A 26775-nucleotide genomic window follows, 5' to 3' on the forward strand; every position below is an offset into this window, starting at 1 on the left:
AGTAATAATAGCTATATTTTATAAACTAGTGCTAAGCAGATTTTTTTTACTGGGATCTACTATAAGGTTAAGACTATATATAATAATATAAAATCTTTTTAGAATTACTGTATTTAAAAGATTAAAAATACTTAGCCCTTTTTTATTTATATTTTTTAATAAAAATAACCTTGCTTTGGTTCTGTTTAGTAGGTTTTTAATAAAAGTCCAGTTTATTTATAGGGGTGTTTTGTTTAATTAAATATATTAATATAATTTTTTAATTATATTTAATATAGTAATTTAATAGTAGTTTGGTTGCTTTTTTTATATTTAGAAATAAGAATTTTTCTACCACCCCGACTTTTTTTTTTACTTCCTATAATTTTGTATTACTTACTGGATATTTTCTATAGATTTTTTTAATACTTATTTATTATATTTACTCAGCCAGTCCTTTTATTTAACTAGAAAATATTATTTGCTTTTAAAAATTTGTTTATTTTTAATATTTTTAACTTTAAACTCCTCTTTCTTCTCTAGTTCTGGGAGGTGGAGTTTATTTATTAATTTTATATTAGATTTCTATTATTTTAATAATAATATATAAAAGATGTTGTAGATTTAACTGTAATAACTAAATAAAGAAATTTAATATATTTAGGTTTTAATAACTGCTAGAATTCTTAAAAGTCTGATATACTGGGGGGCTAACTTTTTAAATAGAATCTTAATTTTTAGATTTTTAATAAACAGCTTTACTAAATCACTCTTTTTAAAGGTTATTAGTTGATGATTTTTATTATAGTATTTTACTTAGATCTTATTAGCTTTTTACCAGTAATTTTATAATTTTTTTTATAATACAGCTAATTTATTAATTTAGTTTTTAACTGCAGGAACCCCTTTCTATAGTATAATATTCTTAGTATAAAAATAAAAATTAGATAAATAGCCTATAAAGGCCTTAAAAGATAAATACCTAGTAATAGAATTTAAAATATTATTATAAGTAAATTAAGCAGAAGGCAGTAAAGCCGGCTAATTAAACTAATTCTTATTAATAAAATAATATAAATATTATTTAAAAGTCTGATTTATCTGTTCTGTTTAGCTATTAGTTTAAAATTAAAATACTATTAATAACTACAGTTTAATCTGAATATAATATATTATTTAAAACCAGAATTTACTAGTAAAAAGAAAGCCTTTATTAAAAACTATATCCTATAGTAGACTATATTACAGTTTAATTTCTCTATAAAAAAGTTTAGCAAGTTCTGGGGCAGTAATAGTATATAAAATAAAAAAAAAATAATACTACTTTATAAATTTATTAATAATAATAAGAATTAAATCCTAAATATTATTCTTTATTATAATAGAAGGTAGTTTTATAATAAAATCTATAAATAGTTTATTAAAAAATTAATTTAGAATCAGTAGAAATTTAAGCTTGCTGTAGGGCTTATACTTAGTAAAAATAATCCCCTAACAGACTAAATATTTTCTAATATAAATAACTATATCTTTATAAAGATTTATCTAATAAAACTTTTATTTAAAAAAGGCTTTTATTTTTAACTGCCTAAAATAGCCTGCTAGCTGGTTATTATAATAAAAACTAAGTAAATATTACTAAAGGTATTTTCCTATAGAAATATATAAGTAGTATTTATAAATAATAAGATTATTTTTATTAATTTTCTAATACTTTAGTTCTGGATTACCTTATAAAATAGTAAGTTTTTAATAGTATATTTTTATATCTTCTTTTTAGATTCTTCTAATTAGGAAATATAGTTTCTTATTAATCTTAGAATATAAAAAGTTTTTATACTTATATATTTAGAATACTGTTAATATATTAATATATTAATTATAGAATACTTTTACTCTAACAGCCTAGTCAGCTGCTTTTATACCAGCTTTTTAGTTTTTTTAATCTTTTCAAAAGCTTAATACTATATAGGTACTAAGTTTAGGGCTTTTTTATAAAAACATCTTATTATATTTAGACTAAGATTTTATCTAGACTAGTTAACAATCTGTTAAGGATTTATTAGATATTTAATACTATATTATTTTTAAAATCTTCTTATTAGGTAGGACTTTTAAAATCTTTTTTATTTTTAATAGTAGGTTAGCAGGGTTGTGCCTGCCGGACTAATACTAAATAATAAAATTATATTTATTAAAATATATATACTATTAAGCCTAACAGCTATTTAGTCTCAGCTGTTTTATAAATATTTAAAGATTTTAATAGTTTAAAAAAACCTCTACTGTATATAATAGCCTTTTAAAATATTAATACTAATACTTAAAAAAATAAATAATAGTAAAAAGCTTTTAATCTGGGGTTAAATAGCAAGTTTTAGAACTATTAAATTTTTTAAACTAAAATATAATAGGGTAATATATTTTTTAATTATCTGGCTGGGATAATATTCCTGCTATACCCTATTAAAAAGTATTTATTTTTATTTAGATTTATTTTTATAGGTTAAAATGTCTTAGTAAAGGCGCAGTTTAGAAGCTATAAAAAATTATTAGAATACTGTTATTTTTTTAGTAGTAAATTTAATCTTTTTAGGCTTTTTTTTAAATACTTTTTAAAAGGGAAGTTAATAGCAGAGTAATTAAAAAATAATTTCTAATAAAATATTAATAAAAATTACAGAAATCTAAAAAGACTTAGATCTTATAGTATATAGTTGGGATTAGCTACTTAAATATATTAAATACTTATTAAAAGTCTATTAAAATACTATTTTAAAATATAATATATCTAAAAAGCTTAATATAGTCTTAGAAAAAGGTATATTTTAACAGTTTAATATAAAGATCTGTTTTTTATAAGTATTCTAATACCTAATATAAATAGAGAGTATAAAAGGAATAGTTTTTAAAAAAAATAAGAATATTATCTAAATAAGTAATATAAAAAAGATCTAGAATATTATAAAAAGCTAGATAGATATAGTATTAAAATATAGCTAGAATATTAGTCAAACTAAACAGTATAACTAAATATTTAAAATATTTATAACAGATTTAGAAAGCTGTCTTCTATTTATTCCCTTACTTAATATAAATTTAATAATAAGTATTTTAAATATTTAGTTTTAAAAAGTACTGGGCTCCCGCAATCCTGTCTAAAATCTTTAAAACTAAAAATAAAAAGTAATAATTTTTAACTAAAATCTTATTAAATCTTCTATAATCTATATATAATTAAAGACCTCTATTCTTTTTTGGTATAAAAAGAATAGAAGCCCCTATAGGATTTTTTAAAAATCAAATCTGCTTTAGCTGGAGGTTCTTATTAATATAATAATAAAAAGACTAAAGTTTTATTTAAAAAAAAAGTAAATAGGCCTATACAGCAGGGTTTTACCCTTTTTTAGATTAATAGTATAGTTAAAGGGGCTATAAAAAAAGTTATTATAAACAGCTTAAAAAAAATATATTAGAAAAATCATAAAGTTCTAAAGATATTATTACTTAGTTAATAAATTTTTCCAGACTTTCTATAAAGTTTTTATTATTAGGTAATTAGATATTTTTAGAAAGTTTTATTACAGTATAGATATAGGTAAGGTTTTAATAAGCTTATATAAATTTATAAAAAATTAAAATCTTTAATATTTAGATCTTATACTACTATTAACAATTCTATATAAATAAATAAATATATAGATTTTTTAAAATAGTTATAGAAAGCAAAATAGGGCTTCTAAAAAGTTTTAGATCTTAGTTAATAGTTATATAAGATTTTATAAAAGACTGTATAATCTTTTTTAAATTAGTAGCAGTAATAAGAATCTTCTATATACTATAAATAAATAAGATAAAGTAATTAATAGTAATAATTAATAAAGCTGTAAAATAAGCTGTATTTAAATAAAACTGTAGAATAAATTAGTAGCTGATTAAATTAACTTTAGCATATAAATCCAAATCTATATAGGTTTTAAAAGTATTTTAAAAAAAAATAGGTATAGTAAAATAAGTAACAGTCTCTACTTTAGGCTACTTAATTAAAAGTATAAAAACTTTTTTAACTAAATTTTTTTTTATTAGTTTTTTTTTAGTTCCGCCTCGGCCCTTTTAAGAATAATAATTTAAGAAATAAAATTTACTATTATATATATAATAATAGAATATTTCCCCCTTATAGTTCTTTCTATTTTGATGGGATTTTAATAAAGAAGATTTATAGTTTTATTATAAGAATCTTAATTTTTTAAAGCTTTTATTAGAATAGCTTTAAACATCCAACTTTTATTTTTTTTTATAGATTAGTATATTTTAATAATAAATAGTAATAGATACCATCTTCTCTTAAGTTTCCAGTAGTTTTAATATATATTTATATATATATTAACTAAGCTTTAGTACTAACTTAGAGAAGAAAAATAAAATATATTTATTTTCTTATTTTAGCTTAAAGTATTATTTTAAAGTATCCAAATAGAAGTAGAACTTTTTTAGATCTTAATCTTTTTACTAATAGGCCTGTTTAAGCTGTTTTATAGTATTAGATTATAAAATAACCGTATTTTAAATAAAAAAAAATCTATTAAATAAAATAATCCTATAATTCTTTAGCTCTTCTATAGTCTTTTAATAATTTTTTATTAATATATTAATACTACCTCTGCTAATAGATAGAGTCTAGATAGCTAACTACAGCTAAAACTTTTTAGTTTTTAGTTTAGTACTTTTAAAAAGTACTTTTAAAAGTATATTATAGATTACAAATCTATTCAGTTCTTTATTATAGGCTGAATTAAAGGGAGAATATAGGGATTTCTTTAAATTTAATTTCTTTTTTTTTCTTTTTAGAGAATAAGATATAACTTATATAATATTAACTTATTCTTACTAAGGGTTTAATAGCTCTATATTTAGTTTATAAAATTTAGACCTATTTTTTTAAATATTTTAACTATTCTAATTAGTAGATAGTAGCTTTTACTTTTTAAATATCTGCTTATATACGATGATTCTGTTCTAAAACAGATAAAGTACTCTAAAGGGATTTTAGTAAAGATTTAGTAAAAGATATACTACTTTTTCTTAGATAACCAGAAGAATAGAAGAATTAAAAATTATTAGAAACTACTTAATATAGTAGATATATTAGTTAAACAAAATAAAAGCAGTTAAAAATAGTCTTTTATTAATTACAAAACTAATCCTTAGAAATCCCTAATCCCCTAAGGATTTTGAGTACTTATATATATTTTAAAAAAAAAAGTCAGCTTTATACTAATATAAAAACCCGGATTAGAAGCCTGATAAATCAGTAACAATAGCAGTGTTGGAGTGGGGGGCTGGCGGCCGCATACCACAGGTATTGTACAACAAACAGCCTTTTTTTTTTCTTATTACTTATATTCCGCCGGAAGAAAATATCTTTATAATTTATTTTATTAGTATGTTTTACTGTCTATAAAAAGCAAGCAAAATAGTCAGCTTTATTCCAGTTTTTTTTATTTAAAATAAGTACTAAGAATTATTGCTGCCTGCTTATTTTACTATAAACTAAATATTTTTATACTATCTTTAGTAAAACATCTCTTTTTTTTTTACAGATTTTAAATAGTTATTTTATAGTTTAATTTAATATAGTTTAACTAATAGTAACTTCAGCCAGTTAAACTATAATTTATATAAAGTTAAATATAATACCTTCTATAATCCTATATATTCTTTTTTAAAATTAAATTCTGTTACTTACTTATTTTTGTTTTTATTACTGTTATTTAAATATATATTATTTGAAAGCTCTTTATATATATTTAATAAATAAATTAACTTACTATATAGTCTAATTACATTACTGGATATTACAGAAGATTACTATATATTATAAAAGATTACTATGTATTATAGTAAAAAAGAAAAAGTATTACTATATATTATAAAAAATTACTAGATATAAAAAAAAATATTATTATATATTATAAAAAGTTGCTGGGTGTTGCTCTGTAACTTTAAAAACTACTTATAAAAAGATATTAAAATCTTAGTTTTAAAGCTAAAATAAAAGCTGAAACTTAGTTTTACTTACCTTACTTAAAGATGAAAGAAGGTAGATATTAAAAATGTTAAAAATATAAAAAATACAGACTTTAAAATATATTTTAAAAGATAAAAAGATTAGTATAAAAAATAAAAAAGTAGAGAAAGATTGTTATAAAAAATAAAAAAATAAATAGTAAAAAATAAAAAAGTTAAGATATATTATATAAAAAAGAAATATAAAAGTTAAGATATATTATATAAAAAAAAGATTTTATCCTCCAGTAAATAATTATATATATAAGAAATTAAAAAGACTATATTAAGAAAAAAGTAAATAGTAAAGTAAGATTTTAATAAGGTGATACTTCTATTTTTAGTAAGATTTAGATAAGGTTATACCTATTTTTAGTAAGGTTTAGATAAGATTATATTTACTTATACCTTATTTACAGAGTAGAACAGTTATATTAACAGTTTAAATTACTATTATAAATAAGTATAAATAAAGAATATAATAGTTAGTATAACTTTAAGATTAAAGTATATTATTATAGTAAAATAGTATAAAAACTACTTTAGATCTAATTAAAAAGATATAGTTTTAGTATAATCTATTATTTACATAAAGATTAGTATGCCTAGATTTAAAGAGCTTATAATTAGTAAGAAATTTATACAACTTTATAAAACCTCTATATAACCGGAGAAAACTGTAGTACAACCACTGTAACTTACCCCCTCGGCCCGCTATGTATTGCATGGGTATTGGATTATGGGACAAGCTCAGGAGCATGCTATGTATTTAGCAGCGGAGACCGATTCCTGGCTCACCATCGATTTCATAGTCGGTTACGAGGTTCTTTATAGATATGATAGTATGAGACGTCTAGCAGCCAAAAAAAGAAGAAAAACAAAAAAAAAGAAAAGAGGAAGAGGAAGAGGAAAGTAATAGTCGAGTGAAAAAAAAGGGGGGTCTGGGGGTTCTCCCCCAGAACGCCCACCTGGCCCAAGTCTCCAAGCATAACGAGCATCCTGGGGGAGAACCCCCCAGACCCCCCTTTCTGGATCAAACAAAAACGCCCCGCAAAGCAAGCCCAAGCCCCATCCCTTCCCTAAACACCGCCCTCAGCACTTACCGGGAACGGCACCTCCAGGTGCGGCCCCCCCAGATGGGCCAGGGTATACCCCAACACGGGCGGCGCGCCCTCCTTCTGCACGACCGAGACATCGGCGACCAGCGCCTCCGGCGGAATGATGCCCGTGCGCGGATCGCGGCGGGCCTCCTCTAGCTCCACGGCGCCCTCGACGAGCGCGACAAACGTGCTGGTGTGGTGGGGGCCCTCGAAATGCGGCCAGCGGCGGAGGAGCTGCACGGCGCGGCGGCGGGTCGGCAGATCCCGGCATTTCAGGGCGATCCAGGTCAGCGGGAGGATGATGACCATGTCCATGACGAGGGTGGGGAGGTTGCGCGGGCCGAACTCGGCCTCGAGGCTGGCGATCGTGGCCTCGCCGAATATGAGGGCCTCCGTGAGGTCCGGGGCGAATTCGGCCCACACGTCCTCGGACAGCCGGAGCGCGCGGTAGGCGTGGGTTCGGATAATGCGGTGCTGCATCTGGATCAGGTTCATGCAGCGGGTTTGCTTGGGGGTCGGGTGCGGGAGTTGGGTGGTCGCTAGCTCGTGGAAGGCGGCGATGTGCTCTTCGAGTTGGGTCGCGAGCTTGCGCTGCGCGATGAGAATGGGAAAGACGTCCGGGGTTGGTTCTTGCAAGGCGCGCTGGACGATGGTCAGGTAGCCGAGGGCGTTGTCGGAGATCGGATCGAGCTCGCGCCAGGCCTCGTCGAGGGTGCGGAAGCGCAGAGGCTGCTGGTTGTCGCCCCGTACCCCGTTGGCGTCTCTTTGGCGCGATACGTATCGGTGCACTTGGATCTGGATGTCCAGGTGCGCGATGGCTGCTAGGAGGGCCATTTGCGGCGTCAGGGCCGGCGACCGGTCGGCGTGATGGTAGTCTTGCAGTTTATCGTGGACGATCGCGCGGGCTGCGTCCCCCTTCTCGCCAGACAGGATTTGGAGTCCATTGGTGAGATGGGCGCAGGCGTTCTCGTTGTTGCCCTGGAGGACTTCGAGGTAGGTGAACACCACGCAGCAGACGAGCGCAATCACGGAAACGTGGGGATCCTGTGATGTCAAACGGCGGCGAAGGGCGGACAATGCGCGGCCGTATTGCTCGATTGCGAAACGATGGTGTTGAGTCCGATGATTGAATGCCCGGCTTCGAGACATGCCATTCGTCTCGGAGCTTGCATGCATGGCACTCAAGGAGACCAGGGCATGTCCGACCGCTGGTTCAGCCTGACTGAGCTGCAGCGCGAGACGCCGCCAGACTTCCCATTCGAAAAAGCTAACCAGCATGGGCATGGTGCGAGTCTGGAAGAAGTTGATGCATCGCCGCTCATCGGAGCTCATGCCGGGGAAGTTGATATTGATGATGTGAATGGACGGGGTATAGAATTGGCCCTTATTGGCGACGATCGGGAGGCGGGCCGTCTCGTACCCATCGCATGTCCGGCCCGTCGAGCTGCAGTTGTTGCACGATCCTGGCGTCTCGTCACATTTGATCCTTCTGGTTTTGCAGGTCTGACATCCTGTGCGGGTGCGACGAGTACATGTCCTCTTTCGGGTGGGCCGGCTCATAACTTAATTCTTGCTGCCCGTCAGCTAGCGGGATTGAGGATTGCAAAAAGGTTGGGAGGAACGGCTGTGCTTCCGTCCGAAAGTCGCAGACTCTTAGAAGTGAGACCAAACTTTCTTCAGCCGGCGCGCTTTTAGTGCATCAGTCCGTCCCTATCTTGCACCACCACATCCAGCCCTATTGGCTCAGAGTGACAGACCCCTGCCCTGCTCACTTGGCACAATAGGATCAGAGATTTGACAACATGCTGTGGCTTGGCCCATTGGCCAGCTCTAAGCGACAATATTACGTCGAATAGAACGGAGCGGGATTTTCTTTGGCCGTTCGTTGGCGGAAAGCTTCTGCCTAAGTCGCTATTCGATATCTACCATTAACTCAATCAGCACCAGTTGCAGAGGAAGATTGCCAATTCCTTTTGGTACTGCCTAGGCAGGCTTAGTGTGAATTGTTGGGATTCCAAATGGGCCTGGGCGGTAAATGGCTCAGCAATACAATTAATTCACTAGCAGTCAATCGACCTCCGATCCATGACTGAAATGACTCGTAATCCAGAATGCTATTCCATAGCGTCAGACCGCAGGCAGGCTACGGCTCAAGCACAATGGATGTTGCAGTAGAGTCGACTTCCCAGAAGACCAACCAAAACATGCGCCAATTCTGTGCAAGTACCACTCCTAAAATACCGTTCCATGTCCCAAGGTCAATGTCTCAAGGCGGCAAAGCCTTAGCCATCACATTTGACCAAATTTTCCATGGTGAGCTGAATTGATCATCGAAGGGTTTTGCTCAACCTGTGCCTTTCGGTCTGCGAATGAACGGCTCAGCTCTCTCAGGGATGTGCCAAATTCATATGCTTCCGTATCCTGCTCTGACGTTACTAAATTTGCACTAAGACGCGCAGTGTGGACGCAACCTACCGAGATAGAGGAAGCCAAATATTCCAAGTCTTTCGACGCTTCGTCAGTCGACTCCATCAGTACCAATGCCTCGAGCCAGCAGATAACATGATTCTTGACAAAAAGAGAGACGAACCCGCCGGGGCGAACGTCTACTCCACTGCTCTCAAGATGCTTCACCCAGTGTCGGCAGGCGTAGCGCGCTACAGGTGTCCACTCCCACACAGTGCAAGCGTCACCTGTGTCGACCATGAAATCACGTTGATCTGAGCTCAAGTCTCCCGTCTCATTCTGGCTTCGCTCAAAGACGCCTGAAAGTAACTTTAAGCAAACTTCCAGAGTGTCGTAGTGAGCCTGTTTTGGGTCCACGAGGAACCTCTTGTCGGTACATCTTGTGGGGCTCGTTAAGAAGGACCTCAGGTGTGGATGATGCAGACGAATCAATGATTCCTTGTTGTGCCTGTCGTCTGAAATATCCATGATTGGTTGTAAAGTCTTCAAAACCTCATGGACGTCGATGCCATCCGCCCCAGGCCCATCTCCTTTGACGATTAATTCATAGAACGAAGCGGGAGCGATCTCCCTGAACAGCATAACTATGACGCCCAGGTAGCGTCGCAGCAAGCCATAGTATATGCTGCTCTCTTCACTGCTCAGGTCTGATGGCATTGCCTCGCTCAGAATGCCAAGATACATGTCGTCAAATTGAGCTTCGATGGGCGAATCCGTAGCTCCAGAATCCAGCAGCATCGATAATCTTCGGCCACATAGCCCAGGAACTTTCCGGATATACCTGACAGCCATTATCGCCCAGAGGAAGTTACCACCGGTTCTGTCAACAAGCCGTCGAAGCTATCGCCCTGTTCCCAGTTTGTGTTCAGCTGTTGTAGCTCTTGCTGGAAGAAGAGAGAAATATCCTGATCAATGATTTCTTGGGAGATGTCTTGCAGCTCAAAAGCCTGGAACCGGCCATCGTGTTCGCTTCGTCGGTGGAAAGCTATGGTGGGTGTCATCCTACTACTTATGAAAACTCGTACACCGGCCGAACTGATATCCCCGAGCAAGCGAATGACGATACCAATCTCAGAAGTCTCGCAATTGTCAAGAGCATCGACAATGAGCACAATCGGCAGTCCGTGAAAAGCAAATCGAGCTCTGGATATGGGTCTCAAGATCAACTTTTGGCACTGATCCCCAAGTGACTTGATGCAGATATTAGGGTCTTTGACCATCGCTTCGGAGATAAAAGACATGAGGACTGGGAATTCACTGGCAAGTTGGTAAGCAATAGTTGTAATGAACTCGCGTGCGCTACGCTTGCCGCCGCCTGGAACTTCATCGAAAAAGAACGTTGCCCCGAGACGGCCTTGAGCGCCCCAAGTGTAAGCAACCGTTCGAGCTATTGTCGACTTGCCTATCCCTGCCCATCCAGTCAGCCAGTATATCATATTGCTGTTCTGGCTATCGGACCATGCGTAAATGTCTATGAGAACGGCCGTCCGAGTCCCTTCGAGACATAAGGGGTCATGCTGTCTATCATAGTGGTTGTAAACCGCCTCTGAAATACAGGGAAGCCTGTCGAAAAGAGTTGGTCCACTTCTATCATTTGTCAGTGAAGTCTTGGATGTAGGGGTGCCGAGACGTACCGCATCGATTTTATGGTGGCCTTTTCCTCGGCTGATTCGATTTGCAAATGTGCTTGTTGATTGAGTCCCATGAGCTCGTCATAACATAAGACGCGAGATTGTGATACTGATCGTTGCTGTAATGGTGTCAATTCTTCATCCTGCTCTATAGAGTTCTCATATAGATCTAGAACAGCTCGTGCACAGGCCGCAGCAGCGGCTGCGGCATGCCTTTGCCACTTCTTGTTCTTGTGACTATCTGCGTAATCGCACACACCCTTGACGATGAGACATGGCAAATAGTCCCAGGCCCCTGCTCCTTCCATCTCAAAAGCAATGACTTCCTTTGTCTGTGCAATTTTGTCGCGATGCTGACCAGATTTTATGACTTGATCTCCAGATGCAACGGAGCCAAAATGAAGCATTAGTGTCTGAGTGCTTTCATCGCGGCCCCGAGGGATCAAATACGCAGGCTCGCAGCCGAGCTGGTCACACGAGGAGTGCTTTGCAACAGTGCAAGATTTTCCCGGTTGAACACAGTCGCAGTCGTGCGGGTTGCGGTGCTTGTGAATATAGTCCGGCCGGAAAAGCTGGTCTTCCTTTTCCCCAGGATACCGCGATTGTGCAAAACCTGGCTTCTGGAGCAAGCGGTCCAGGTATCTGCACGTTATCTTCTCGAGGTCCGTCTTCTGATCCTCGAGCTTGGCCAACAACGAACGCACTACCCACGTAGGCCTTCCAAATTGTGGTTGCTCGGTGATTTCTGGCACTGGGCCATATGGGTGGAAGATCGCATTCTCCGCCGGCACAATGTTCTTACTGATCACAACATCGCCAAGCAGAATTTGATCTTGGGCTTGCGGGACTCCGCCACAGATTCCGACAATCAGAACAAGCTTCAGCTCGGTAAAGCTTGCTTGTATACCCGCTGCTGTTGCTGCCGCATTCACCTTGCCCATTCCCGGCATGTGTGCGAGAAAGACCCTGTGATTTGCAATTTTGCCGGTGGTATACGAGTTCATGTCCATTGGGGCTTTGATGCAAGGTCTAGCTGCATCGGTCTCCGCATCTTCGCCATCGATCCGATCGAATATCCCTCTGATAGCATGTGCTTCTAGGGGCAAGGCAGCGAGAATCCCAATCTTGAAACCTGGGTTCCGAGCATTTGAATTTGAGAGCATTGTAGCGACCGCGAAGGGGGGATATGTGCTTTGCAATACCACGACAAACACTAAGTTCGATGCTTTGGTCTCTGGGAAAGAAACATAGGGTTGAGAGATCGACCTTCATGGCAGTGGATGATGTCTTCATAAGAATCTTTAGAAGTTAAAGCGGTAGATATGCAAGGCTGGGGTTGCATCCATCCTACTAGGCGCCTATTCCTGGCTTGTGACAGGAGAGTTGAGTGGAGCATGTCCGAGAGACTATGGTTATTAGTTTGAGCTTTAGCGTTAAATTAACTATCGATCCGATGAAAGATAATTGGAGTAGTACCGTACCGTCATGTGATGTACTTTAGAAATTTTCTGATTCGACCCCTAACGACCCTTTGGGCTCTCGTCTTCATCCCCAATGGACAAATCGATCTCTGATCAGCCAATAAGATAGACGCAACTCGGCCCCTCATATCTTTTGTTCTCTCTGTGAAGTAATCCCGAAAGGCAACATCATTTAGGTGTTATTCTTCTACCGCCTCCCTACCCTGTTCTTGGGTGACTTCTTCATCTCGGGCCACAATGGCATCCGATGCCTTTCATGATAATAAATCGGACGATGAGCCCGATTCCGCAATCATGCATGATACACCCGAGTACGAATTTAAACTCGAATATCAACCAGATGAGCTACATCTGATCATCGAACAAAACGACGTGCCCCGTCTCCTTCGCTACAACGAACAAGCAAAAGAGCGTGGTGAGGATATTTTCAGCCGGATGAAAGTAAGCTTTTCCGGCTACTACCCGCTGCCGCCATTCTATTCCGCGGCTTATCATGGAAGTCTTGACACTTTACGCGCCCTGATAGACATTTATCGATCCGACCCCGCGCACCGGCAGCCGCTGGAAGAATATCTGCAGGGACTTGACTTTCGACTGCTCAACCTCGCCTGTGCCAACGCCGATCGAAAGATGACACGGTTCCTGCTCGACCATCAACCACCCCTGGGCGCGTGGCGGGATCGGGACCCCAGGGGGGCGACCCCGCTGGTCTGTGCTGCACAAGCTTTTCCCGGTAATGTGCAGGCTTTGGAGAGAAAGATGAAGGAGACAAGTCCCGCGGGGATCCGAGAGAAGTTGCAAGAGCACCACGCTCGCTATGGCGAGTTTATCGAGTTCTGTTTGGCCAGTGGTGCTTCGGTCCGCGAGGCGGATCAATACATGCTTCCCTATCAACTCGGACGGCAGGCCCAGCCTGGCGATAAGGAGATCCTGGGGGACACTGTGTTGGGAAATGTGGTAACCCGCGCCAGCTATGCAATGGTGTCCCGCTTGATCGCGGCAGGCGCCGATGCGCATGTCGTGCAGACGTGGTATGATTCCTGTGGCTTTGATCATGGTTTGCGGTGCGGCGGGGTCACACCGCTGCATATTGCCAGCCAACACTGGAATCTGGACGCGATACAAGCGCTAGTGGACCACCGCGGTCGGATCGGACTGGCCGAAATGGTAACGAGAAGGGATGACAACGGACTGCCACCACTCCATTGGGCGTTAATGGGCGACAAGGACGAAATAGCCACCTTGACTCCTTCGGAAGTGACCTCGCGCCTATTGCGCACTGTGAAATTGCTTCTTGACATTGGGCCTGCGATGGTCAATGTGAAGGATCAAGCAAACAAGACAGTGCTGCACTATGCGATTAACAGTCGTGTGGGGGATGCCGACTGTCTCGCAGCAGTGAAATTGCTTCTGGAGTACAGACCCGACCGGGACATCCTGAACGCCCGGGACACCGACGCGGACAGACCGGGCTCAACTGTTTTGCATTACGCTGTATCACATCGCACAGATGACGGCGTCCGGTGTGAAATATTTTTGCAGCTGTTTGATATTCTAGTTATGCATGGGGCAGATCCGAGCATGTGCGATGAGTCTAGTCGAACCATGTTGTACAGATTGGCCATGAGAGACAGCAATACCAGGCTAATTGATGCTGAGACCTTGGAGAAGATCCTGCCACTGGTCAACATCAACAATTCCGATGTGAACGGCGATACCGTACTGCATTATATTGCAAGGAGACTTCCTCAAACCCACGCAGTTTGTATACTGCTCAGCCGGGGTGCCAACGTTAACGCAGTCAACAAGAAGGGAAATGCTCCGCTACATCTAGCTGTTGGGGCAAGTATCTTTCCCAGGGGACGACGGATGGATGACGGCGAAATTGTGGAAACTCCGCTTGCAGAAGGGTTTAACGCGCTCGAGAAGATGATCAAGATTCTCCAGGATGCTGGGGCCTCCATGGATCAAGCCAACCTTGCAGGAGAAACACCGCGCGAGATATTGAAAGAGACCCGAGAACGATGGGCGCGGGGAGACTTCAGTCCTCGCTGGAGATAGCATCGCCTTGGCCTAAAGATTAGCAACCATTATTTATGGACGGTGATTAGGTTTAGTCTTTTTCCAGGGACCACAAATAGGAGAGTGGAGAAGAGGAACCGGTCCAGAGAAGAGAATGGTAACGTTACTGTAGATAGAGAAGGCGGCAATGAATTCATCCCCGGCGGGGCCAAAACCCCCGAATCCCCCCACATGCGGGCTTCTAGACCATTACCTCATGCACGCCTATAAGTTCAATTGCTGCTGCTGCTGCCTACAAACTACCAACCACAACACAACACAACACAACACCAATTGCACCCACAATGCCTCCCCCGAAGACCCAACTCCCCGAAGGCGGCAAGACCCTGGTCTACTCCACGGTAGACGGCCACGACATCAAACTGGACTACTACCTACCGCGCAACACGACGAGCGGCCACCTGCCCGCCATCATCTACTACCACGGGGGCGGCATGACCGCCGGCTCACGGCGCGACGGTCACTTTCCCACCTGGCTCTACGGTGCCCGTCCCTCCCTCAGCTCCTCAATCCCCCCCATCAACTCAACTAACCCATAATCATCCAAAAGACCACTGCCAAAAAAACACCTACATCTTCATCGCCGCCGATTACCGCCTCTGCCACCCGAGCACCGCCCTCGACCAAATCGCCGACGCCAAGGCCTTGTTCACCTTCCTCGCCAGCCCGGCCTTCCAATCCTCCCTCCCATCCCCCTCCCTAACTCTCGACACAACCAAGATAGCAGTAACCGGCGTCTCGGCAGGCGCCTACTCCGCCCGTGCCGCGTGCGTCTACGCCTCCCCCAAACCCTGTGTGCTAATGACGGCCTACGGCACCGGCGGCAACCTCCTGCTGGACCACTGGACGCAGCCGCGGCCGCCGACCTCCATCGCCGAACTAGTCGACCTCGACGATGTCCCGCGCCTGCTGGCGAATCGGACGGTCGTCAGCGATGATCTCGACCGAAACTCGAACCGGTTTGCGCTGACGGTGCGGTGGGAAATCGACGGCACGTTTTTGGACGGCGTGTTTGGACACCCCGGATTAGGGGCCGAGCTTAACAAGGTGGAGTATGCCAGGAGGAAGGAGGCGGTGCCGGAGGCGTTGAGGGCGGGTTTCTTGCAGAATTACGTCGGGAAGGGGTATCCCCCTGCTGTGTTTGTGCATGGGACGGCGGATGAGGTCGTGCCTGACCTGGAGAGCAAATTTCAACACGAGCAGTTGGGCCAGTTGGGGATCCGGACGGAGTTGTTGCTCGTGCAGGATGCGGGCCATGGGTTGGTGGATTTGAAGTCGGGGTTTCCACCCAAAATGGCGGACGGGGCGATGGAGGCGTATGCTGAGGCGTTGAAGTTTGTGGATGCTGCGCTTACGGGGAACTTGTAGGGATGGTTTGCGGGCGGGGAAAGGGGTGTGTATAGAGTGGGATCTAGAATAGATGTAGAGATGACGCGGATTTGTGACACTCGCGGTTCCTGAGATAGGTATCATTCTATCGTATCATCACACCATTATATACATCACTTGGCCTGCACGTCTATACACGATTGTTTCTATCTTGCTGATCAGCTCTTCTCGGGTATGATCCTCTTCTCTTCCTCGCCCTTCACAAACTCTCCCGACGGTGCAGTGGCATATTTCAGCACTCTCGGCACCGTCGTCAACGCCAAACTCGATTGGCCTAAGGGCGAGCTCCGCCAACAACGTTGTAGCGAATTTGGGCCAACAGCGATGTAACGCCATCCTTTCCGAGCTTGTAATAGATGAGTCCACCCAGAGCGATCGCGTAGCCGAAGAACTGAAGGGGCGTGACCGGATCGCGGAAAATGACCATCGATGCCACGACGAGCAGGATATCCTTGAGGACGCCGGACAGCGTGAGCACGAGAGCAGAGGTTTTGCCGATCTGCAACAATCACATTAGCCAGATTCTCCACCGGAGGTTCATGTCGACATACCAGGAAGACGACAGCAACATTGAGGCCAAAAGCAACAGCAGCGTTCAAGAAAAGAGTGCCAACTCCAAGGTTATAGATGTCGGACATGTGCATGGTCGGCAGTTCCACGACCGCAGTGATGACGCCATTCATGATAGCGCAAGCGGGCGCGAAGTAGTAGAGAGAAACCAAGGGGTCCATCTTGAACTCGGCGGAGCTGAGGAGGCGCTGGACCATGACCAGGCGAACGGATTCGAAGATGGTGGCGAAGAATTGGCCTGCCGCGACATGAGCACGGAATCAAGATTATGAGGACATAAGAGCACATACAGATGAAGCCAATCATGGTGAACTTGATCTCGCCGATCGAGGCGATGATGACACCGATGACGATGAAGGAGATGTTTCCGAGCAAGCTCAGACGCACTGGCGCAATGCCCATAGCCCAGGTCGCGAGGAGAGTCGCAACGGAGTTAGTGGCCTGGAACACTTAGCATCCCCGCTCAGTTGAATGATTTCGATACGATTACCTTGAGCATCTGGATGAAGGAAACACTGAGGTACAGGTAGGCCAGGTTGCCGCAGATCAGACTCAGCGAGAAGAAAGCGCCGATGGGCACGATAGCGCGCCTAAGACCATTCCAATTAGCGACTGTGTATCATCCAACGCAAGAGAGACGAACATGTAAACGCGCGAGGTCATGGGCACATTGTGACGGGAGTCGAGCAGGGTCGTGAACCGCGCCATCAGGCGGGTCATGATGGTAGCGAACACCAAGTGCCATGTCGTCAAGAACAGGGCTGTAGCAACATATTGTCAGTTCTGGAGGCATTCGACAACGGTGTTTGGGAACGGATCGACGTACGGAAACCTGGTGAAAAAGGTCGCGATTAGCATGGTCCGCGGACATCAAAGCACACGTCGCAATACTCACTGAATCCAGCAGTATGCAAAATCCACTTGTTGAAGATAATAACACCCGAGCTGAGCGCAATCCACGTTCTAGGGGAGTATTTTAGTCTGAGTTCGAGTCGCAGAGAGTAATTCAACCGTACGCGATGTAGAAGGCCGGGTGCAAAGCCGCTTTCGCGGGCTCCGCGGGGGTGTTGACCGTGGGCAGTGGTGATTTCGAAGACATGACGGGAGGCGGTAGGAGATAGTCGAGAGATCGAGAATCGGAGGTGTCGAAGAGGAAGAGGAAGAGGCGAACCAAGGCCGATTCAGCAGAAGACCGTGCTGCTGGATAAGGACAAAAAAGAAAGAGACGGAGAGCGGAGAGGGGATGAAGAAACATAAAAACAGAAAAGTGACGAAGGAGGGAGCGAGTGAAAAGTGGAGCCGCCGACCGATCGGCCAGCCGGTCGGTCCCTGGCAGGCTGGCAGCTCCAACGACACGCGGCCCTGCGGTTCCAGCCGCGCCCCTCCACGTAATCGCCTCCATCGCATCAGAAACCTGACCGATGGCGTTGAGCCTTTCTCCGGTTGGCTTGTGCAAGGATACTGCATAGCCAATGGGTTGGTCAAGATGAGGGTCTATGACTCCAGCAATTCCACCCTCTGTGCGTTTCATCTCCCAACCCCTTCCAGGGTCTGCGCTAACCTCCGCGAAAATGAGCCTTATCGATAGACAGCCTTAGAAGCAAGGTCTAGCCCTGCGTCATGTCTCCGAAAACACTTTTCTACCTTCTACCTGCTACACCGCGGTGAAACTCCCATTCGTCTGAAACAAATCTTGAGCTGAACCACCGCGCCGGGTGGAACGGTTGCCCAACCGGCAGCAGAGAAAATTCTGCTTGTTACAGCTCTTCCGAAATCAATCAGGGACCTCACAGACCACCCTTCGTGCATTCGCGATGTCGGAGACAGTCAAGCTTTACTTTATCTACAAGTGATTCTTGGCAGGAAGCCTACCGCTTGGCAACGTAGTATCACTCGATGAAAGTGGTGGGATAGTCCGTTCGCCGTTTCTTCGACAGCACACCACACAGCCTACCAAGCAGCGTCTGTCTGTCCAAGGAACTGCGCATGAGATTTGACGGTAGGACAGAAATATTAGAGTTTGAGTGACACAAAACGTCTAACAACCTCGTCCCCTTGCGACGGCCCGACACCCGGGCTACAGCTCGTTCGAGAACCGCAGGCAGTCGTCATCAGCAGCCGACATGGCAATCTGTAGGCGCCCACGTTTCACTGACCGCTAACAAAAGGCTCCATGGGTAGTAGAATGTCCCTTGAATGATTGTCCACTCTCATATGCGAACTATACAAAGATTATCATACTCAGAACACTTCAAAGGATGATGTCGCTAGGCTGAGTTCCTTAAACGCTCACACATTTTGTTTTCGGAGCAGTGACTATGCGTTGTGCCGCGCGTTTGGTGGCATATTATGCATTGTGAGAGCATCCCAAACAAAAGACTCCAAACCACGTCCCCTTCTGTCCCCCAAAAACAAACCCATAAGTCCACTCATCCCAAACCATAACCATACATTTTGATCGGTCATCTCTCATGAAAAGCGCTATAACGTGCAGATAAAGGTGCGCATCGAGGAAACTGCGGTATTAATGACGGGTCGCCATTCCTCGCATCACTGTCTTGAGATTAGCAGGTTGACAAACTGCGAGGTCTTTGCACAACGATGATCCTTCGGTCGTGCAGGTGGTACTTACTGTATCGTACGGAATTGAAATCGATTTCTTCTCGGTCTTGACTGCTGCCTTTGTTCGACGGCTGTTCGTCCTTTCGAGGAGCTAGGGTAGTGGCATCGCTGAGTACCGAAGCAGAATCGTCCTGCGCATGTTCTTTTGAGGCCGCGTTCTCTTTGGATTGTTTCGAGTCCGCGTTGTTCTTGGAATACTTGGAGTCTTCGGAGCCATTGCCACTCTTGGGAGACTTCGACCGGATGGCCCGATACATGCTGTTCAATGGGTTGGAAGGCATTGTTGCGAGGAGGGTTGATGCTGTTGATGCGGTTGATGGAATCACTTTGACGATTTGGAAGTGGGATTGACAGAAGTGGCTTGTCTGTAGCTGTTGATTTAGTTCCCACAATGCTGATTCTTGACACTTATATAACACTCTTGATCGTGAGGGAATTGTATAGTCCAGTCCGTATAGTTCGTTACTGCCTGGCCGGAGTCGGCCCTCGGAGTAGACGCACGGGCCATCGGACCAGCCCTGAGCGTTCCTGTCATTTTCTCCGCGAGCTTATCTTCCCTTCCAGACCCCTCCCTCTCCCTCTCACTCACCTTCTCTCTCCACTCCCCACTGCGTCGGACCTCGACTCACAGGGTTGACTCATCTCGACTCACGCGGAGTCACACAATTCCTTTGAACGTTGAATTAAACCATGTCTGCGCCTCGTCGCAACGGCCAACTGTCGTCATGCGAGCCTTGCCGGAAATCCAAGCTCCGATGCGATCACTCGACTCCGACCTGCAAACGCTGCGAGCGCCGTGGTAAATCGGACCTCTGTGTTTACCATCCCGCCCCACTGACCAAGCCGCGCCAGTCTGGCCAGATCCTCAAGGCAACACAGAAAACTGCCAATCCCCAGCCGCTGTTGTGCGCGAAGACAATTTCCGTCACCAATCTCGGGAGCTCCGCGTCCGTCAGCCTGCTGGGAGCCGCACAGTTTCCCAACATTTCCAAACGTCATCTGTCAGGCAGCGGTTTTTTGGGACCGACCAGTTACTCGGGCAGCGTGGTCAGCAATGAGGTGGAGCTGGAGCTAGGGATTCGTGCTTCGCTCTCGCAAACAGCCACACCCCTGGACCCTCAGCGGGTGAATCAAGGAGCCCAAGTACTCTCGTTGCTCGAGCATCTCGACTTGTACGAGAAACTAATAGAAAATCGCAACAAGATTAGACCAGGATGGCTCTTCGGTCCACCGTTAACGGGAGCACTAATTGCACAATTCAGAGCTTCCTACCGCAATGCGACCGCAGGATCAGAGAATAAGTACGCACGGCTCCTGGACCTATCCCGGGTCCTGTTTAAGAACTCGGCTATTCCAACTGAGACCAGATCCTCTATGTCCTTGAATGACTACCTCTCTCAATATGCGCTCCGGTGGGACATGATCGGCCTTGTATTTGCAGTGGCAGGCTCAACGACCTTCCAAGTCCTCCAACAAGAGCTCGACGAGATATTCAAGGGCTCGCCCGGAACAACCAAAGAAGGATTGCGCCAGGTGACTTTCCAGGCCACTGAGGCCTGTCTGCAATTCTGTAATCACCTAGGTATTATTAGCGACCCACTGTCCTGGACGATGGTTCAACACACGATCTTCCTCTCTTCCTTGCATGGAGCCTGTGGTAAGTCACAATTCCATCGAGTGTCTAGCTGGCTCTGAAATCAAATCCTAAGTAAATTAACATCGTTCCAGATCATCGGACATGGCAGATGCTCGGAGACCTCACTACTGCAGTCTTTGCCTTAGGCCTTCACCAGCCTGCTGCAGCGGATGATGCCCCGTTCTTCCTGGAAGAGATCCGGAAGAGAACTATGGTCGCAGCTTATGCTCTGGACAAGGATATTGCCACTTGTCTAGGCCGACCACCCCGAATATGCTGGCGCTATTGCAACATTCAGTTTCCTCTGGATATCAGTTATGATGAGGTAGTGGCAGAGCCGCTGGTCAGAGAGGCGGCGCTTCAGCGCCTAGATGCAGCAGGGTGGAATATTGATGGACGAATAGACAAAGGCGCAAGCTGTAGAGGCGCGCTGATTGTCAGTCTCTTCCGCGAGAGTGTCTTGGAGGTATCATTGAGCCACGAGCTTGGTGGGTTGGAAGAGAGAGTTCTGTGGGTTTCTTCCTAAGCAGCACCAAGAGCCTGCCTATTAATATGGCACGAACAGGGAAGTTTGCCGTAGGTCGGACGAATATTACTCAGCTTTACCCGAACATCTGCAATGGACAGACGACAAAGAAGATCCGACCCTCGCATCATTGCATCTAGAGTTTCTCTATCAGCGATTTCTACTATGCCAAACCTTATTCAAGCGTATCGGCAAAGGACTTGACTTGCTGATTTGCACGTCGTCGGAGATCATCACGCTGCTGCTGAAGGTGATATCCATCCAATCTCGTCTAGGACTCGTTCCTGCGCATGTGAAATGGGATGTAAGTCATCCACCCGGACGCATCGTCCTCCGCGGCTAACGCACTCTACATCCAGTTGTGTTATATTGGCCTACCCGCCGCCGGTGTCTTGTCGATCGAATTACTTCGACGCTCCCAGACCGACTCTCTCGCGTCATTGACGGCGCCTTCGACGCATTTCCCCCGGTCGGAGATCATCCAGAAACTGTCCGTGTTTATTGCACAGTTCAACACCTTTGTCCCTCAGAACGAGGGCGACTACGAGATAAGCAATCGAGGCCAGAAAGTCATCTCACAGGCACTGGACCGTGTGCTGTCGGGTGTGCCGTCTAGCAGCTCTGCTTCAGAGGATATGGTGTCTGATGGAGCCACCATGGGCGACGATGTAGAGTTCATGGCCTTTTTAGAGAACTTCGACTGGGAGCAGGAGGCTCGGCTGGCTTTCTGCTAGAGAGATGGCAACGCTCGCAGAAGAAGGGTTCGAGTGAGAGAACCAGTAGAGATCTAATTTACAGTATCATGAATGGCGTGAGTTTCTAAGCTAGTGACCGACTCGTACAATTCAATTCAATTCATTTCATTTTCTATTTACCTAAACAACTCGTACATATGACATTCAATAAATGGACATGTCCACCAATCATTCTCGGTCGTTATAGAACTGGATCGCAAGCAGAATTCCTAATCGGGTCGGCAGGCGGATCAGCCCAAACGGGAATCTTCCGACACCGATCGGCTAGGCTATAATAGGAAGGCTGCCGCCGACCCCACGATGACCGAATCCGATCTACACCGGATACGTCATGGGATGGATTTCTCGAAATAGTCTCAATGCCCTTGTCGGATGACAATGTGCATGGTCAATGGAGTTCACTGCTAAAAGTGCAAAGTACAATACATTGTCGCTGTAACCATACCCAGAATCAAGTCCCTCCGATCTATACCATCTATACAACCAAGCAACACGAACCACCACCTGAATCATACATAAAGAACCCCTCCATCTAACCCCAAACCCAAACCACCTCTACCCAGCACTCTACAAATGACTCAAGCTCCAATCGGCTGCTCCTCCCCGCGCGGGGCATTATTGATTAAACTCATAAAACAATTCCACCCTACCCCAAAAAGTCAGCAAACATCCTTAAGATACCCCCCTCGCCCCTCACCCCAATCCCCCCCTCGACCGTTAGCCAAAGAAAAGAAAGAAAACATACCAACATTGACCACATTCACCACCAACACCCGAAAGGGCAGGGGCACCAGGAATAGATTCACCGCCTGCACGGCGGGCCACACCGTCCAGTTCGCGCGCAGCGCGTCCCAGTAACTCCGGGACAGCTTGTCGGCGGGGCTCTTGCCTTCGAGGAGCGACATGCTGCTCAGGAACACGCCGATCATCGTCGGCGCGAAGAGGAGCTGGTCTGCGCCGACGCGGGCGACCAGGGTGCTGCCTGCGGAGCGGAAGGCTACGCGGGCTTGCAGGAGTTGGTACCATTTTGTGGCCACGGGGCCGAAGACGGCTTGTTTTGTTAGTGCTGTATCTTTGTGATGAATGAGGAGATGGTAGGGTAGGGGGCGTGCAAGCTCACCACCACCGTACAGCGCCATCCGGCTGCTGCGCATTACATCGTATTCGGACAGGGGGCGTTTCTCGATGGCGGTTTGCGCGAGGCCGTCGCCTAGGGCGAAGAGGGCCTGCAGTCTGGTTAGTTCTGGGATTGCTGCGTTGAGGGGGAGGGGACAGGTTGCGCACGGCTGTGGTTAGACCCTGCGTGAGGTAGGGTCGTTGGATGAGACTTCGTTGGTACCTGGTTTGTCCGTTAGTTTCGGTGTGAGTAGTTGGAGTATAGTGGGTAGGCGTACCAGGCAAACATTGTGGTTGTTGTGTCTATGAATCTTATTCAAGTAGAGGTCAAAATGAACAATAGAGGGAATATGATGGGGTGAGTTAGAATTGAAGAAGATGTTTTTCTCAAGAATGTGGACTGTTGGTCGGTTCAGTCAGGTTGTGGCGGATAGCCCAAACAGGAAATCGGCCCGGTGTGACGCAATGGGATGAACGCATCGTCCCGTGGGTAAATGCGATCGTCGCGTGTGGCTGGACCTTGGTTTAAGAGATAACCTTATCTCTATCTGAGTGGGCAGGGGAAATGACGGAGTCTTTTCTATATTCAATGTGTCAATGCGCTGCCCTTCTCCGATGGGAATTTTTATGCAGTCTTGGCATCTAACCCAGATGTCTTTCGGTGCTGGAAAAAAATATGTCTTCGATGTCTTGAGTGTTCGAAGATCATGCTATGTTGTGCTCTGGGTTGTCCAAATGCGCTAGCTGGGTCTCAGCTCAAGGGTTATAGAGCAGGGAGGTAGAGGAATGCACGAGATATCTTGAACAGAATGTCTGGTGGGAGTAGACATACCTCTTCCTGACTTCTCTCCAGTCTAATATGCTGTCAGATTAAGCATGTGACCACTAGCTATAAGGCTTCCGTTGACAGCAGACGCCATCGAAGTCCCCAGACCAGACGAAAGTGGAAGGAGGAGCGACAAGCGAGACATGCATCCTAGACCATCGTGGCAGTTAGTTAGCAAGACAAAACCAAGGTCGAACCGGTAAGTATGAACGAAGTGCCCAATCCAACGCGAACTATCTGAAAAGTCGAGACCAAGAGAATTGACAGGCCCCAAAATGAGGCAGAAAAGACTCAAACAACCACATTTCACAAGGTCTGTACAGTATATTCCAGTTCTCGGCAATCGGCACCGCCGAGCTCAAGCCTCCGAAGCTCACCCCTGACGGCCCGCAGCGGGGGTCAATAGTTCGGAACCCTAAAAGGGGTCCGATTTTGGCGCCAACGCAACAACCGAAATTACATCTTTTCCAGTAGTCCAATCGCAGTGTTGATTTGGTCTTCGGCCCCAGATGCAGGACCCTAGCCTTTTCCTCTTTGAGCCGGTTCCTGACTTGTCCATCTCCACCTGGAAGAACTGTTGTGAAACCGTTTAGGGAATTAGGCAGTGAGACAGTAGCATCCGCCTATTGCTCTGCCAGAATTGGCACACGCTAAGGCGGGCGTCTCCCGACGCTTGGCTCGTGGATTATCACTTAAGATCTCTGGTTCACCCCGGATGACTCGGTTCCTGCCATCCTTCCGCCACAGCTCAGATTCTCTCACGGTGCCTGTGAATATGGCGAAAAATACTTTCCAGTGCCTCCTGAAAGCGGCATATGTCGCTACGCTTGTTGCGGGTACCGTGTCCGCCATCGAATTGGACATCAACAATGAACGCATGATTTCGATCAATTCGACTCTTGTTTTCCGCTAACATATTGTCATTCAGAGTCCATCAAAGATGCAGCCGCCACCGCCGCATTCAACACCATGCAGCACTACAACGGTAACAAGACCGGGGGAATTCCGGGCGTCATCCCCGGCCTCTGGGCAGAGGGCGGCGTTCTCTTCAGCCTAATGATCCAGTACTGGTACTTCACCGGCGACGCCTCCAACAACGCCGCCGTCACCCAGGGCATGTACTGGCAGATTGGCGATAACGACTACATGCCGTCGAACTGGAGCTCGCAGATAGGCAATGACGACCAGATGGCCTGGGGTCTTGCCGCGATGACCGCCGCAGAGCTGAACTACCCCCAGGATGTCAATCAGACGTCGTGGTTGGCTCTGGCTGAAGGCGTTTTCAACACCCAAGTCGCGCGATGGGACACCAGCAACTGCGAAGGCGGACTGCGCTGGCAGATTTGGCCCTTTGGGTCCGGATACACCCTAAAGAATGCCATCAGCAACGGTGGTCTCTTCCAGCTCTCTGCGCGGCTGGCCCGGTACACCCACAACCAGACGTATGCGGCCTGGGCGGAGAAGATCTGGGACTGGAGTGCCAGCGTGCCGCTGCTGAACAACGAAACCTGGAGTATTGCAGACAGCACCAACGTGGACAATGGCTGTACCACGCAGGGAAACAACCAGTGGACGGCCAATTACGGGCCGTATATCAGCGGTGCAGCCTACATGTACAACTACGTAAGTCATTGCAAGACAACTTAGAGCAACAACAACAACAACTAACGAGGACGAAGACCAACGGTCAAACCAGCAAATGGAAGTCCGGTCTCGACGGCCTGCTCAACGTCTCGCTGGAGACATTCTTCCCCGAGAAGTACGGCGGCCTGATCCTGTCGGAAATCCTTTGTGAGCCCACAGAGAATTGCAACTCGCTCCAAGACACGTACAAGGGGACTTTTGTCTCGGATCTGATGCTTGCCAGTATCGTCGCGCCGTACATCTCATCTGAGGTGTCTTCGCGTCTGCAGACGTCGGCTGTCGGAGCGGCGAAGCAATGCACGGGTGGGAACAACCAGACGCTCTGCGGTCGTCGCTGGTACTCGGACACATGGGACGGGGCTGATGGGAGAGAGGAACAGCTCAGTGCGACCAGCATCTTTTTCTCGAATCTGGCAGGCTTCACTGAGAAAGGCGTTGCTACTGCTGCCGCGACTGCTAATCAGACTACTGGGTCTAATGGCACGAATGGGACTTCCACAAACAGTACTGGTGTCCCTGTTTCATTGAATGGTGCTGGCAGATCGTCTCAGAGACAGTTTGGTGTTGCTACTGCCGGAGTTTTAGCAGGTCTTATATCGCTCCTTGTGCTTTGACTTTGTCAATGAGTTCTTGGTCTGAACAAGTAGATATGCGCAGGTAGTGGACGTGTTTGAGGCAATAGTTGTTTGTAGTGCGGACGACTAACGTGACACCGGTAACTTCTTCCCAGTGTATGTGACACTATCAGTCCAATCCCGATAATGACCGCACCGGTCACTCATTCTGGACGCACAAGGCCATTACCCTTCCGAGATAGCGCGACGCAAGCAAGACTGAGGATGGCAAAGCCTGGATTGTCATCTCGCGTGCAAACAAGAGGTTA

The 26775-nt window shown here is 44.7% G+C and overlaps 10 protein-coding genes across 10 annotated transcripts; 5 read left to right on the plus strand and 5 right to left on the minus strand.

Moving 5' to 3' along the window:
* Positions 1 to 5644: 5644 nt before the first annotated feature.
* BO82DRAFT_396773 (Zn(II)2Cys6 transcription factor) lies at positions 5645 to 8708 on the minus strand (the record flags this gene model as incomplete). Its single annotated transcript, XM_025638863.1, has 10 exons — positions 5645 to 5649; positions 5680 to 5690; positions 5729 to 5746; positions 5811 to 5818; positions 6062 to 6065; positions 6451 to 6456; positions 6590 to 6596; positions 6751 to 6762; positions 6847 to 6874; positions 7152 to 8708. The coding sequence occupies 10 exons, from the start codon at positions 8706 to 8708 to the stop codon at positions 5645 to 5647; spliced, it is 1656 nt and encodes a 551-aa protein (XP_025485738.1).
* Positions 8709 to 10405: 1697 nt separating this feature from the next.
* BO82DRAFT_407938 (purine and uridine phosphorylase) lies at positions 10406 to 12408 on the minus strand (the record flags this gene model as incomplete). The annotated part of the gene is made up of 2 exons (XM_025639663.1): positions 10406 to 11201; positions 11249 to 12408. 2 exons carry the CDS (start codon positions 12406 to 12408, stop codon positions 10406 to 10408), a joined length of 1956 nt encoding a protein of 651 aa, XP_025485739.1.
* Positions 12409 to 12847: 439 nt separating this feature from the next.
* On the plus strand, positions 12848 to 14986 carry BO82DRAFT_359925 (ankyrin). Its single transcript, XM_025636701.1, has one exon. It carries the CDS (start codon positions 12964 to 12966, stop codon positions 14785 to 14787), a length of 1824 nt encoding a protein of 607 aa, XP_025485740.1. The 5' UTR covers positions 12848 to 12963; the 3' UTR covers positions 14788 to 14986.
* Positions 14987 to 14994: 8 nt separating this feature from the next.
* On the plus strand, positions 14995 to 15478 carry BO82DRAFT_20735 (uncharacterized protein). Its single transcript, XM_025630664.1, has one exon. The coding sequence runs from the start codon at positions 15093 to 15095 to the stop codon at positions 15345 to 15347; it is 255 nt and encodes an 84-aa protein (XP_025485741.1). The 5' UTR covers positions 14995 to 15092; the 3' UTR covers positions 15348 to 15478.
* Positions 15179 to 16320, plus strand: BO82DRAFT_359926 (uncharacterized protein). The gene is made up of 2 exons (XM_025636702.1): positions 15179 to 15291; positions 15359 to 16320. Exon 2 carries the CDS (start codon positions 15610 to 15612, stop codon positions 16174 to 16176), a length of 567 nt encoding a protein of 188 aa, XP_025485742.1. The 5' UTR covers positions 15179 to 15291; positions 15359 to 15609; the 3' UTR covers positions 16177 to 16320.
* On the minus strand, positions 16251 to 17995 carry BO82DRAFT_359927 (TPT-domain-containing protein). Its single transcript, XM_025636703.1, has 8 exons — positions 17784 to 17995; positions 17663 to 17730; positions 17594 to 17599; positions 17411 to 17528; positions 17258 to 17357; positions 17058 to 17208; positions 16749 to 17005; positions 16251 to 16696 (listed from the first exon to the last, which is right to left on the minus strand). Exons 1-8 carry the CDS (start codon positions 17864 to 17866, stop codon positions 16472 to 16474), a joined length of 1008 nt encoding a protein of 335 aa, XP_025485743.1. The 5' UTR covers positions 17867 to 17995; the 3' UTR covers positions 16251 to 16471.
* Positions 17996 to 18794: 799 nt separating this feature from the next.
* BO82DRAFT_359928 (uncharacterized protein) lies at positions 18795 to 19731 on the minus strand. The gene is made up of 2 exons (XM_025636704.1): positions 19400 to 19731; positions 18795 to 19320 (listed from the first exon to the last, which is right to left on the minus strand). Exons 1-2 carry the CDS (start codon positions 19668 to 19670, stop codon positions 19292 to 19294), a joined length of 300 nt encoding a protein of 99 aa, XP_025485744.1. The 5' UTR covers positions 19671 to 19731; the 3' UTR covers positions 18795 to 19291.
* Positions 19732 to 19999: 268 nt separating this feature from the next.
* On the plus strand, positions 20000 to 22305 carry BO82DRAFT_323829 (putative chromatin structure remodeling complex protein RSC3). The gene is made up of 4 exons (XM_025632810.1): positions 20000 to 21046; positions 21118 to 21535; positions 21591 to 21855; positions 21911 to 22305. The coding sequence occupies exons 1-4, from the start codon at positions 20080 to 20082 to the stop codon at positions 22283 to 22285; spliced, it is 2025 nt and encodes a 674-aa protein (XP_025485745.1). The 5' UTR covers positions 20000 to 20079; the 3' UTR covers positions 22286 to 22305.
* A 445-nt stretch (positions 22306 to 22750) lies between these two features.
* On the minus strand, positions 22751 to 23780 carry BO82DRAFT_349069 (Mpv17/PMP22 family protein). The gene is made up of 5 exons (XM_025633860.1): positions 23701 to 23780; positions 23591 to 23645; positions 23427 to 23532; positions 23052 to 23357; positions 22751 to 22952 (listed from the first exon to the last, which is right to left on the minus strand). Exons 1-5 carry the CDS (start codon positions 23709 to 23711, stop codon positions 22885 to 22887), a joined length of 546 nt encoding a protein of 181 aa, XP_025485746.1. The 5' UTR covers positions 23712 to 23780; the 3' UTR covers positions 22751 to 22884.
* A 1243-nt stretch (positions 23781 to 25023) lies between these two features.
* Positions 25024 to 26506, plus strand: BO82DRAFT_407945 (glycoside hydrolase family 76 protein; the record flags this gene model as incomplete). The annotated part of the gene is made up of 3 exons (XM_025639664.1): positions 25024 to 25084; positions 25177 to 25871; positions 25928 to 26506. 3 exons carry the CDS (start codon positions 25024 to 25026, stop codon positions 26504 to 26506), a joined length of 1335 nt encoding a protein of 444 aa, XP_025485747.1.
* Positions 26507 to 26775: the final 269 nt, after the last annotated feature.

This window comes from Aspergillus uvarum, assembly GCF_003184745.1.
Source record: "Aspergillus uvarum CBS 121591 unplaced genomic scaffold BO82scaffold_114, whole genome shotgun sequence".
NCBI lineage: Eukaryota > Fungi > Ascomycota > Eurotiomycetes > Eurotiales > Aspergillaceae > Aspergillus > Aspergillus uvarum.